The sequence below is a fragment of the Carassius auratus genome, unplaced genomic scaffold, assembly GCF_003368295.1.
Source record: "Carassius auratus strain Wakin unplaced genomic scaffold, ASM336829v1 scaf_tig00215236, whole genome shotgun sequence".
In the NCBI taxonomy this organism is placed as follows: domain Eukaryota; kingdom Metazoa; phylum Chordata; class Actinopteri; order Cypriniformes; family Cyprinidae; genus Carassius; species Carassius auratus.
Window position 1 is genome coordinate 620785 of NW_020528000.1, and position 14910 is coordinate 635694.

Consider the following 14910-nt stretch of genomic DNA (forward strand, 5'->3'; position numbering starts at 1 on the left):
TATATTTGAATACATTTAATTATATATTGATGATACATATAATATATTGCAAAATATACAAATGATTGCCACTTTCAATATATTGCAATATATTAGAAAAAATAAATATATATAAGAATATATGCCTAATATATTACATGATATTTTCCAACATATTGCAATATATTTTTGTTTCATAAGGGATAAGTACCTCAAATGTACATTTTGTTACTTTAAAGTATTTATATGTAACTAAAGTTTACATATTGGTAATTTTTTAAAGTGGGAGAGAAAGTGACTGAGAAATCATCCACAAAATGAAGATTAAATGCAGCTCTGTATGCAGTTCCAACACAGTCTCATAGTTGTTCGTAACTGGTAATTTGTTCACAACACAATCTCATTTCTACATCTTTGTACGATCTGTTTACTCCCCACTGATGGTTATGTTTATAGTTGGACCTTCATTCTTGCTTTTGTCGTATGAATGAATACAAAATAAAAACATAAAATAGTGATGTTTCCCATGATATCGGGTTGGTTATTCGCACTAAATTAACTGCTTTTGTGAAAAGTAAGTTTTAATGAGAATACTGAATGAAATTACAACAGATGCAGTCTTGCATTGACATACTGAAGTGAGGGGTTTAATAAATAAGAGGATCAACAACACAACAAAAGCTTGCTTTATGTATACTGTATATACACTCACACACACACACACACACACACACACACACACACACATATATTTATATATATATATATATATATATATAAATTTATATTCTGAATGTATAAACTATATAAATATGTCATGCAGTCCTCATAACTTAAACGACCAATAATTTACAGAGTGAGGTAGGGTAGGAGGGGACTGGGTTGCAATGTCATAAAGAGATCAGAAAAGGGGCGGAGTCTCAGATTACCGACTTTGGCAGTACGGTTATTATTATTGATGGGTGGGAGGGGCTTACGACAGGAGGCTGCAGTGGATTGGCTGAGACACCAGTCAATAAGTCAGTCAATGCCTCCATGAGTTGCGGCTAAGGACGCACACGCAGGCAGAGTTGATTCGGATGAACCTCCAGGCGATCTGGTTTTTATAGGTCGTTAGCGCCCGCACGTAGGTGTGCGTGTTGGTGCAATAAGAGTTCCAGTGCTTGTTGTCGATCCCACGACAGCGAGAGGTTCCAGCTTTAATGCCACTGGCTCCTTGACCTGTCCTGGGGGCACTGACTGGCTTCGACACGCGGCACGTGGTCTCGTAGAACAGCTGCTTCTTTACAATGTTGTTGATGCGAAAATGCGGCAGCACGGTGACTTCATTGCCCGCTAAGTCTGTGGCTTGGGTCAGGTTGCCAACCCAGTGCTCTTCGCTGTCACACACTGAGTACTCACCACGATTCAAGTGATCGTTGGCCTTCCGCCGGACACGTGGGCGCCTGGGGCTCCCTGTATCATTTTCTGTAGGTACCACGTCGCTGAATAGCACACGAGGTGAACGGTAACGGCGCTTGTTGAAGAGTTTGGGGTCCACATTGGGGATTGGGTCATCGTGGTGTGAGTCCTGCTTGAATTGGCCGCGAGGCCTGGGTGAGTGATGCGCTGCTGCATGCTGATTGGCTGGCCCCTGCGCCTGGGTGTGGCCTCCCATGATGAGTGCAGCCTGGACGCTGATCAGGATGAGGAGGACCAGCGTCAACGACCTCATGGGCACTCGTCCTGCTAGCAAAGAGACATTTAAGACAATCAACAACATGGAAATGTGCATCTTTCAAATTTTTTTAAACAGTTTGCTTTCTGTCAGTAAGGTGGCCTGGCTGTTTAAAATCACAGCAGGAATAGAGAACTGCTCATATGGAAGATATTACTGAGATATGCATGAAGAATCTGACATCTGTATGAGTTTCATGAAAGCTTTCGAAAACCTGTCCAGGACATATTTTACCCAAACATCTTAAGGGAAAAAAATACAAAGAAATTTAATAAAGATAATTAAAGGCATATTTCACCCAAAAATGAAGATGTGATGTTTATCTGCTTACCCCCAAGGCATCCAAGATGTAGGTGACTTTGTTTCCTCAGGAGAACACAAGTCAAACCGTTGCAGTCTATCACTCTTACAATGTAAGTGGATGGGAATCACAGCTAAAACATACACAAACAAAACTAAATTAAACCCTGCGGCTCGTGACAATACACTCATGTGTAAAGACACAAAACGATCGGTCTGTGCAAGAAACTGAACAGTATTTATAATGTTTTTTTTTTACCTCTGATTCATGCAATGTCCAAACTGTTAGAACTTTCCTGGGCACATTCTCAGCAGAGAACTGTTAGAACTCTTAACTGAGATTGTAGATAGATTGTCAATGGTCCATTTGAGAGATAAGTGGTGGTAATGCATGTATATGTCTGCGATCCGCCATAAAGCAAGAAGAAGAAGAAGCCTCGCTGCTGAGAATGTGCACAACAGGACGCGCTCAGGAGAGTTCTAACAGTTTGGACAATGCATGAATCAGAGGTAAAAAATAATATAAATACTGTTCAGTTTCTTGCACAGACCAATCGTTTTGTGTCTTTATACATCAATGTTTTATCACAAGCCGCAGAGTTTAATTTGTGTTTGTTTGTGTATTTTTTATTTTATTGTATGTTTTAGCCATGATTCCCATCCACTTACATTATAATAGTGATAGACTGCATTAGTTTGTGTTCTACTGAGGAAACAGAGTTACCTACATCTTGGATGCCCTGTGGGTAAGCAGATAAACATCACATATTCATTTTTGGTTGAACCATCCTTTTAAGCATTTTTTTTAAAACTTTGCAGCGAGAAGCCACCATTTTCTCAGAGTGCGAGAAGCAAGTGAAAGACATTATGGTTAGTAAAGATTAAAAATATAAAGTTATCATTCATTGTTTATGTCCGGGAGTATTTTGAGGTTCCATGAAAGGCGGAAATAAAAGAGCTTACATTGAAAATACGCGGACGCGCTTTTCGCCTCAGTCTTAACGGCCTCTTTTACTGAATGGAAGAAGTACTTTTAATATAACGTCCGTGAATGTCTTATAAGATTTTAAAATATCTGCACTTTTTGAGGTGATAATAGACGGTTTTGGTTACGGTTACACTCATGTTCATTTGTTATCTTATTTTTTTGCGGTTAAACTGAATGCAAGTTAGTTTCCTAAAGGAAACAGCGTTATGTAATAAAGAGTTGCATAATTATTTTGAGGCTGTTGAAGTGGTAATTATTAAAATTAATGTTTTGAATGTAATATTTCAGACTTGTTGAGCTTGTATCTTCATTGTGCCCACACCAGGAGTTAACTAACATTACACAGAGGCTAGTCTCGCGTAGCCAGATCTTCAGTCTGAAGGTCTGAAATTCATGGCAGCTTTCATTGGCCAAGGCCCGTCCATGAGGCCGTTTGACCGACATGTCAAACAACCAATCACAGTTTTGTTCACCGTCACGTTTTAAGGCATGGAAATGTCGCCACAATAACAGACCGCTGTGTAAAACTCTCTGACTTATTTTAAAGATTCTATGCCGCAAACTTTAAATATTTCAAATACTTTTGAAAATCCAGCGTTTAGCTGATCCTAATAAGTGCTTGCCGTCACAGTTGTAAACACGATGGCTTTCTTCTTTCGTGAGGGGTTTGGTGCCACAGTATATTTGTTTCAAGGCAGAACGTTAAAGAACGCAACACACACATCTCGTGGAAATCCTGTAGAATTCAACCAATCCGATGACGACTTCGATATTCTTGAAGTGTTTCCACTTTGTGTTCCATATGCATCAGATGTTTAGCCAACGGCTAAATAAGTATTTTATTATTATTATTATTATTTTTTACTAAGACTAAAATAATGTTTGTTTTGTAGATGTTGAAAGCCAGAGACAAGATACCTTACTTCTTTTGAGACCGATGTGAGTAATTTTTTTTAGAAAATAAATATTTCTGTTGTTACCTATCTGTTTACTTCACATTTTGATGCAACAACAGTGTGATTATATGTTCATATTTTATTGAAATCATTGATGCCCCTTTTTTCTTTGCAGAACTCAAACTAACTTTGGAGTTTAGGATACAGAAGCCTGCTTGAGTGAGGAGAAGGATATCTTCTTTGGAAGAGAGGGAAAGACAGTTTAAGGCAAGTGAACTTCATAATTTCATGGTATTTTTATTTTATATATATATATATATATATATATATATATATATATATATATATATATATATATATATATATATATATATATATTTTTTTTTTTTTACTGAGAGTAAAATAATGTTTGATTTGTAGATGTTGAAAGCCAGAGACATTGGCGAGCATCATTCTTTTGAGATTTATGTAAGTTATTTTTAGAGAATAAATGTTTCTGTTGTCTCCTGCCTGTTTAATTCACATTTTGATGAAACAACAGTGTGATTACGTGCTCATATTTCATGAAAACCATTGATGTCTGTGTTGTTCATTGCAGAACTCAAACCAACTTTGGAGTTGTCTGTTTTGAAGAGTCATCATTCTTGGTCTTCCCTCTTAAAAGGCATAGTTCAAGCAATGTCATTCCACCCAGCAGCTTTTAGAGTGTAATATATTCATATGATGGCAAAGCTGAATTTTCAGCATCATTACACCAGTCTTCAGTGTCACATGATCTTTCAGAAATCACTCTAATATACCGATTTGTTACTCAATAAATGTCTTATGATCAACACCTAAGCTTGGACAAAATTTATTTAAAACAGATGTTTCTAAGAATATAAGAGTCCAAACTAATTCCATGGGAAAAAGTAACTATTTTACAAAGTCAATTTTGTATAAATTTTTATGATTTGAATCATACGAACACATATGATTTATAGGGGCTCGTTGCACAACACTGTTTTGAGCAAATTATATTTTGTTTTATGTTACATCTGTGTGTAAATGACAAAAATGCAAATTTGTGTGAAAAAATGGTGACAACAGTGTGTTTTGTGTTCAGTCTATAGGCGTGTAGTGTGATATCCCCAACTACTGGGCCTGGCTTGAATCATACAGCACTTTAGTCATTTTTGTTGATCCTTGTGAATGGGAATCACTTCGACAACATTATTGGCTGTATTGTATAGTATGTCATGTAAACATATTTTTATAAGGAATGTCTACCATTAAACATAACCATCAATGGGGCAGATCATACAAAAACATATGATTTCTATAAACTCATATATTTTGCCAAAACATAAAATAGTGAAAAATATAAATTGTCTTGAAAGGTCTCTGCTGCTGTCAGTTTTGATCAATTTAATGCATGCTTGGTGAATAATATTATTTATTTAATAATAAAAGATACTGACTCAGGCATGTATTCCAGACCAGTGTGTGAGTGTATACAGTACACATCTCTGCTGACTGACCTGTGAAATGTTAAGAGTTGAAGTGAGGGCCCAGTGGGCTGCTAGAGCCAGAGTCCAGTGCAGGCTGACCCCCAAGCGCCTGCCATCAGGACTGGCCTGTGTGTCTGCTACTTCTGTAAAACACACACACATACCATGGCACTTTAGCTGCAACAACATTCAAGTATATGCATTCAATGGACTGAATGCAAATCTGCAGACACAAAAATAATAGACTCATAATAGACTCAACGTGTGATATTTGACACTTCATAATGAGACTTCTGCCCCCTCTAAACCACACACTAGAAAGTGTTTCATAAGAAACCATCCATCAGGCTGAGCTTTCTGATTTGTATAAAAAATGCCACATATTGAAGCTTTAATATAATTGGAAATAAACAAGGAATTCATTTAAAAGAGAGCCCTGTAACCAACAGACCTTATTATTGCATCACCAACAATAAATAAGATCTAAATTTGTTATGCAAACTAAACTGGATTATGATTTATATTACCTGCGCAGCTTATAAGCAAAACATCCTTTCCAAAAGCAATCCAAAGCAATTTCGTTCTAGTCCCTGCAAACAACCGCCTCTTCCATATTTACACCACAAATAAGAAACATTCGTACAAAATGTATTATGTCAAAAGGAGCCAAGTAAAGTCAGTATTTGTAAAAAAAAAATATTTAGAGACAGTCGCAGCACGATCCTGCTCACCCAGTGCCTATGATCACGTTTACTGTAAAATCCAGTATATTGTGAAACAGAAAGACAAGCCTGTTTCCAAACACTGCCACTCTATTTATAAGGTAGAGCCAATGCACAGGCGTAATGCCAAGTCTGTGCTGGCACAGTCTCAAAGGCCTCCTTGTAGGCAAATTAATAATGTTTATTGTGCAATAATAGTGGTATTGATCAAAATGCACTACTCTATGTCTATGCTCTCATGCAGTGTTCATAAGGGTGTGATGGTTGGACATGAAATGCAGTTTTCACAGTTTTACGCGTGGTCTTCAAATGCAACCCTTAACTTTCAGAGAATAGTGAGCAGATGGTCTGCAATCTGTACGCCGTGGCTTTCAGCTGATCACACATGATGTGTACTTAAAAAACTAAAACAGGCCATTTACTATTTTTTTTTTTAATAAAAAATAATTAAATAAAATAACCAATTAAATAAATAAATAAAAATAATAAATAATTATGCTAGTTTTTTATCCATAAAAATACCCAAGCATCTTCCAAAAATATAATATAATATAATATAATATAATATAATATAATATAATATAATATAATATAATATAATATAATATAATATAATATAATATAATGCCAAAAGCAATGTACTTTAAAATATTATTACAATTTAAAATGTTTTCTATTGTAAAATATAATTTATTGCTGTGATGGATTTTTTTTTTAAATGTTGAGATTATTTGTACTATTACAAAACCAAAATAATTGATATATTTAAATCAATACATTTTTAGGTTGAAATAAATTCAAATTTGAATTACATTTACATTACTGTTAAAAAAAAATCCTATTTGACTATATTTTTAAATGTAATTTATTCATATGATGTCAAAGTTGAATTTTCAGCATCATTCCTCACAGTGTCACATGGTCTACAGAAATCATTCTGATATGTTGACTTGCTACTCAAGAAACTTTTTTGTGTATTATTCTTATTATCAGTGCTGAAAATGTTTTGCATTTGTTTTTATATATATATATATATATATATATATATATATATATATATATATATATATATATATATATATTTTGTGGAAATTTCTTTCATGATTCTTTGATGAATAATACACATTTCTAAGTGTGCTATTCCCATTTCTCCTGACATAAAACAAACAAACAAACAAACAAACAAACAAAAACTGGCCCCAGACAGTCAAAGGGGGTTTGGGTCAAAAATAAAAAGGGATTGTATATAAAAAAAAAGAATATTGTCAGAGATATTAAAAAATAAATAAATAAATAAACATTCAATGACATTGCAAGACAATTTAAGTATCACAGTGCAGCCCCAAAAACTCATTAATTGTCATTTTAAATCTTTAACAATCTTTGACACTATCCTTCAAAACCACTAGGTTTTACCGGTTTGTCAGCAATATGTTTTTAATGAATTACAATATAATACATTTTTGTATGATAATTTATTATTTTATACAGCCTATTTGAATAAATACAGGTCAGAATAAGAATGTCATTACATTTGTACATAAATAAACATATCTGTTAAGCTGAATAATGATGGAGTATTATTTCACCTATATTTAGACATTTTCACAAAAGTTATTGAAAAATTAAGACAGTTTTATTGTGTGTTCTGATAACTCTTATTTTATCATGAACTTTCCCCCCCCTTGAAGATGTAATTGAAACTGTAAATAAAGCACAGATAGAAAAAGTGCTTTATTTGCATTCATCACTAGAGGGCAAACCTGCATGAACATTTTATCCTCACATCTGGGAGTAAATCCAAGCATTCATTGTCACAGCTCTGCACATGGAAGCAAATCATAGACTAAACTGCATGAATCTTGCTGTGTATATGTTTGGCTGCATATGTTTTGAAGCAGAGGATAAGATCTAAAACCGATGCCACACCCATTGTTGCCGTATGGAGCAGCTCTCACACGCATGAAACTGCACAGATACCACCTAACCCTAACCTAACCGTAACCCTAACCCTAACCCTAACCCTAACATAACATAACATAACATAACATACCATACCATACCATACCATACCATACCATACCATACAATAACCAAACCTAACCTAACCTAACACTGTGCTTTCACTTACACATTTGTCAGACACGCCTCCAATAATGTGTTGCCTGGCATCTGGATTACACCGTGAATGAACGCCAGCATTTTCATATCTATCTAAATCGTAAAACAAGACAATATCATGCAGTTTATAGTGTTGGGATAACCTTAACAATAATATAAGAGAGATAAGAGAAATCACTGCAAGGTTTTTACATCACACCTGTTAAGGAGTAATCCAGGTTCATTACAAGTGAAGCTCAACCAACAACATGTTGACTACCACAAAATTCATTTCTATTGGTTCCCCGTTTTTTTTTTTTTTTTTTTTTCTGGGTCATAGTGAGGCACTTAAAGTGAAGTGAAAAAGAAGTGTGCTTAAGTGTACTCAATGTGCAATGTGAACTTCAAATCTTAAAAGTGTATTCAAAAACTGTACTTGCAAATAATGTAACATTAATAAAATAAAAGGGCCACTAAATGCACTTATTTGCAAATTCATCATTAAAAATGATTACATACGATTAAAAAACTATTTAAATGACATATTGTAAAATTTAAATAAAAGATGACAGAAATGACAATAAAGTATATTTAGTACACGTTAACCACATTTTAGACAATATAAGTAATTATGAAATTACATATACATATCAAGCGAGTCGATTATGAATGAACTAATTGCATTCAACAAATGTGAAGTATAATACATTTTCATTTAATTGTAAATAACATGCAGTTGAGTGTCTGAAAACATTCAGTTCAGTAAATTATATTATTTTAAAGTATTATTTCCATAATTAGTGCTATATTTAAAAGTATGCTTAAGTGTAGTTAATGGGACCAGTCATTAATGTTAAAATATTGGAAAGCTATGGAGCTGCTGCTCTCTTGGACAGAAATCTCCATGAAGGGCCACAGCACTCCTCACCAGCACATGTGCGGCATGTATAAACACACACTCATCAAACTGATACACAAGCACTAGCCCTCTAGTCCTGTGGCTCTGAGTACACTTTGTTCACTTCTGAATGCTACATAAATTAGCTCCGAACTCCCTTTGGTGAAACCTTTATAAACACACAGTGCAGCGCAGCCACTGAGGGTCAAAATGGTTTACTGAAGACCTCCATCCTGCGCAGCACTTTTTCTTCACTCACAGACTTTTATAACATCTAACATTTATCACATGACTGTGAAACACAGGCTCGGATACAGGCTGGTACCTGAAACAGTCTCTGGCAGAAATTGATGATGACAAGAGGGTTTTTCTGAGAGACTACAGTGGTTTGAGGTTTGTGGTTGTAACCATTGTTTATTTTAATGGAAAAGAAACACAAGACATCATGGTCTACTTTCCAGAAGAGAGAGAGAGAAAAAAAGTGAAATCTGAGAGGGAAGCTGATCCGCAGATGGAAAAGTAGATATTTACTTTATTTTTACTGTAAATAAACCACACACACACAAGCACAAAAATAAAAATAAATACTCAAAATCCAAGCACATGTGGTTCTTTTTTATGCATGCTGTTTTAATAACCTCATAATTTATTAAGCAACTTCTTTGAATATTTGTATTGACTGTGAAGGCAAACTAAAGCTAATAGAAAAAAAAAAGAGAAATGTTAACTATTACTTTTAACTGTTAATGTCACTCTACACAGGAGCGAGGGACTAAGAGCAAGGAGATGCTGGAGAATTACCATCTAAGGCATGTCCTCACGCCACCTAACATCCAATGGGTGGGGGGTTGGGCACTCTGGAGGTCCCTCAGGACAGACACGAGATGGTGGGGCCCCCAGAGACCTCCACCATGGCAGATGCAAGGACTCGGGTGGTCCTGGTGGAGGAGGTAACTCGGACAGATTCCAAGGCCAAATCCCCATCCTCCACCTCGGCCTCTATGGCTGAAGCCCTAATACCCCCCCCCAAAAAATTACATGGGAAAATTGAAGATTTACAGCGCAGTACTCAGGGCCTGGAGCCCTCCCTGGGCTTAACGTAGAAACAGGATAGTGCTTGCATGGTGCTGACACTGGAGGAGCAGGTACAGCAAAGTGCTTTCGAGGAGCTGGAACTGGAGTGAGTTTTGGGCTGGAGGACACTTACAAGGGAAGTACACTAGGGCTGGAACTGAAACTTGGGCATCATGAACGCTTGGCTGGCTTGCCATATTAATGTTCGTCGGGCTTGCCATATGAACAGCCATTGAACTAAAGTGGGCCACGGATGGCAGACTTAAACTAGTGGCAGCCCGCAAACTTGACAGGGTTACGGCCGGTGGACTCAATGGCCGGATGGTTCTGGCTCAGGACCGGACACTCCCCAGACCCCTTCTCCCCAACATAGTCCGGTGAAGTCTGGGAGGTCCATGGGTCCGATGGTAGTTATGAAACTACATCCAACACTGTCACTGCAGAGAGTTTGTAGAACTCCCTGGCGTACTCGTAGAAGGGGAGGTCTAGGTGGGATAGGGCAAGGAAATGAGCAGCGATCTTCTTATGGTGGGGGGGGGGAAAGAAAAATGAGGAGAAGGGGTGATGCTTAATTTTTTCAGGTCGGCTGTTATGTTACTTTTCCCTTGGGGGCGAGGAAGGAACAAGGAGACGCTGGAAAATTACCATAAAAAGGAAACCTTTATTTCGCAGATGTCGAATCACACAACATACAAGAAGAGATGACATATATAACAGCCAGCAGAAAAAACTGGGAAACAGGTTTTAAATGCACTGAAACTAATGAGACACACCTGGGAACAATATGAACGAAACGGGAAACACGTGGACTCAAATAGAAACAATCAGGGAGCAGGAACAGGAAGATAACCAGATAAGGGCATGGGGACATAAATGTGGAGCACGTGGGGGGAAGAAAACACACACAGACACAGAACTAAATCTGACAGTTAAAGGGCCTAAAATATCCACTTTCCATGTCAAGTCGCCTTTAACATGAATTCCTGATTTCTTTCCCTCTCACTTAACTACATAATGGCATGTTTTCATATGAGTTAATTTATGACCAATGGCATGGGGAAAGCCATAAATGAGCCTCATAAAACAAGGCTCTAAAATCTATTTTGCGTAAATCAATCTCCATTAATGAGCAGCAATGCTGAAGCAGACGACACCAGCAACTAAAGCAAAGTCTGAGGTGTTGAAAAGTGTTGACCATGTTTATAATGAGAATAATGAGTGAATAATGACGCACCATCAGTGAGCGCAGGAGCGCGCTGAAGACATATACAGTGGATTCAATCGTTTTCCTCCAAAAAACATGTAGCCCTAGCCCAATCTCTGTGGGTAATGGTTTTTTAAATGATAACTATATATTCATTGAGTCTTAAATGCATAATGTGGACAGAGTATTTACGCTAATGTTGGCATTATTCTTTTATTAGCCTAAATTTCAGCTGCTAGTGTGAAGCAAATCCGGCGGAGGCTTTATCTTAATTTCATCATTGCCAAATACCCATCCTAATTTAAAATGTATTTTAATTTAATTTGTTAAAAATGACTTGTTTTTATTGGTGCGTTGGTCTATTTATAGGCTAAAGGAGCCAATGTCTATTTAGAGTGCTGAGATTTTAAGATGTCACAGAGGACTTATTTTATTTCTTTATTCCAACTTCCAAGTGGTCTAGTCTACGTTAGTTATGAATAAATTATGTTAAAACATGTATGAATGACTCATTCTTGACAAAAGGCAAAAAAGCTGTGTGCATGCGCACATTTAAATAATGTCGGGCTGTAAACGGGTTCAGGCTTTTAAAAAGCTGTCAATCAAAATGTACTTGTCGGGATCGGGCCGAAACCTTTCAGGCCTAACTTTTATGGCCTGATTACAGATCTACTTCAGTTCATTTGTTTCTACAAGTTTTTCTACGAGTTTGTGCTAATTAATTAAGTATTTTGACATCATACTTCTCACAATAATGTGTAAGTTACTATAAAACAAGATGATGCTGTTAGATAACAAGGCATTTAAAATGTATTTAGTTTAAAAACCTATAATACTGAGTTAATACATATTAAAAACATAAACCTACACATTATTACCTGTGAAAGTATATCCAGATTCTTCAAGAATTTAAATGTAAGTGTTTTTTATAACCATTTTTATAACAGCTGTGGAATCTACCTAATCCACTCTAATAGTTATTACTCATAACCCTTTGTGCGTTAGATGAGGATTTGATTAGTACAATCTACCATCAAACTACAATCATGGATAAAAAGAGTTAAAAAACTTCAAACATGGTGGATATGCGAGAGAAGGGGTTTGAGTGATAAATAGATCAAAATAACCTGATCAAAAAATATTTATTTAATTTTATCCATTTTATATTTCATGTGCAGCAACATTGTGAATTTTTTTCGTAAAATATGTAATTATGATGATGTCTCAAAGCTTGCATACTATTCTGCTACTTGCTCAAAAGTATGTACATTTTCTTAAAAAAAAAAAAAAAAAAGAGTACATACTTTTAGGGCAAAGTATAAGTAGGTGAATTGTTTGAATTGTGTGTTAATAGCATACAATATCCCACAATGCAATGCGCTCAACTTAATCTTCAATTTGCAGTGTGATGAATGAAATGCAACATAAATCCGCTACAATGTTATTTGTTTATTTATTAATTGTTTGAATTGATTGTATTGAAACTAACTTCATATCACACATTACATACATGTAATAAAATATTTCCAATATGATAACTGGGCACCATTATTTAAAGTGGTAAGGTCTTGTGACAAAAATTGAGATGTGTAGCATTTCATAATGTTTCCTTTTTCGCCTAATGATGATTATGATGATAATAACGATAAGGTAATTGTGACTTTATCTCACAATTCAGAATTATGACTCACAAATCTGACGTTTTTGTATGCATAAAATTTAAGTTAAAGCAAATGTTTTTAAAAATGACATAAAACATTCTACACTATTTGCACTCTGACATGAATTATGTAACATAGCATCTAGGGTAGAACAGATGCACTTTTTTTCTTACTGAATACATGTCAGTAGGTTTAGAAACCTGTTAAAATATTTGGTTGTGAGTGTCAACATTGTATTTTGGGTTATTTTGAGGTGCTGACAACACATCAGAGATAATGAAGCAGTGCTAAAGACAGATGGCCTCTTTTTATCAACAGATGACAAAAGGAGAGAGAGGAAGACAGAGGGATAATGGGGTGAATGAGAGAGAAAGAGAATGAGAAATGGCTGAGCATTTGTCTGACAGAACTCCTGTTGGCACAGAATATTGCCTCTCTCCTAACTGAATGCTGCTAGTGTGTGTAGCAACAGCAATATGTATTTTGCAATGCATATACAGTTTCACAAATACAATAAATGCATCTTACTCCTAAACTATGATAATGAACGTAAAATCGTCTGATTGGTGATATATAATTCTCTCTATCTTTTATAATCATCACAGCTGTTTTGAACTCAGTTTTCTCCTAGAACAGAGACTGATACACACCAGAATGACTTTTAGTTCACACAATAATCAAACTTCTGTCATTATTTACACACATTTATGTCGTTAATTCCTTTCTTTTGTGAAAAGAGAGAGATAAAAAGTAATAGATTTCTTTGTATAATGTAAGAGAATGGGGAGACAAAGACCAGCTGCGAAATATATTTGTAATACATTTTTATTCCAATTTTTTTCAAATGCCTGTTTTTCAACAGGTTAAGAATGAGTAAATACTAAAATGTGTGTGTGTGTGTGTGTGTGTGTGTTGCGTGTGCATAATAAAAAGCATCTGTGGACACACATAAATACTACAGAAACGTTGTGCCCTGACCTGTGTCTGCACCATGATTTGAGCCATCGATCACACATGGCACGAAGTAAATCTTTCACGGTTATCTTCGGGGAAGACACATGAAAATGAGACTTCCGCACACAGAGCTCTGGAGAAATGTGTCCAAAAGCTGCACTGAATTTGAGGAGTGATTGTATTTACTTCTGTTGAAGAGTTGAAGAATAACATTACAGCCTCCAGATGGAATACCAACATTATTATGTTAATGACGAGTTGCACAAACACATATGGCCACAGATACATACAGTACATACACATGGATGTCTGTGCGTCATAAATTTGGCGGAAGACAAAACCACCATTGGGACAGCTGTGAAATTGTATTTTAAACACAGCTGCTGTTTTGTAGACAGTACAACAGTGGACAGGAAGTAGCGTGACATCTGTTTAAGATGTGCGAGCATAGTGGTAACAATTAACCTTTCTACTCTATCAAAATTTACCTGCAAAATCTATACACATTGACTAACAAAAATTATGAAGTTGCCTTTTATTTATTATTTTGACAGGGAAATGAAAGAAATTCCTAAATTAAAACATGGAATCAAAGTGAATGTTTGTTATTTTAAGCTAATTTTAAAAGTGATATTGGCAGATTTTGTATGCGGCACATTCTTTGGCTCGGTTACATGATGTGATGGTTGTACAGGCTGTTATCTTTGTCAGCGCTCTCAGGCATGAGAAATCACTTGAGGTGAGCTCGCCAATAGCTCACAGGGCAGCCAAATGTTTCCCAAACAAACCTGAAGACTTCCTGGATAGGCTGACAGCTAAGATCATTTAGAGCCTTTCCTCCAAACAATTTAAACAGATGGAGGCGAGTGGACAAGGGCTGTAAGTGAGCATTGTACAACATTTGTGTCCCCTAAGTCTTGGTCAGTA

At 35.9% G+C, this 14910-nt stretch overlaps 1 protein-coding gene across 2 annotated transcripts in view; it reads right to left on the minus strand.

Annotated features, from left to right (window-relative positions):
• Nucleotides 1-297: 297 nt before the first annotated feature.
• Nucleotides 298-14910, minus strand: part of LOC113094066 (neurotrophin-7-like) — a 31863-nt gene continuing 17250 nt past the window's right edge. The window contains exons 2-3 of one of the 2 annotated variants that reach the window (XM_026259715.1): nucleotides 5401-5513; nucleotides 298-1704 (exon numbers count right to left, since the gene is read on the minus strand). In XM_026259715.1, coding sequence (XP_026115500.1) covers nucleotides 1004-1693 — 690 coding nt within the window. In that variant the 5' untranslated portion in view covers nucleotides 1694-1704; nucleotides 5401-5513 and the 3' untranslated portion in view covers nucleotides 298-1003. Of the gene's footprint in view, nucleotides 1708-5400; nucleotides 5514-14910 lie in introns of both variants that reach the window. The other variant, XM_026259714.1, reaches the window with a different exon arrangement.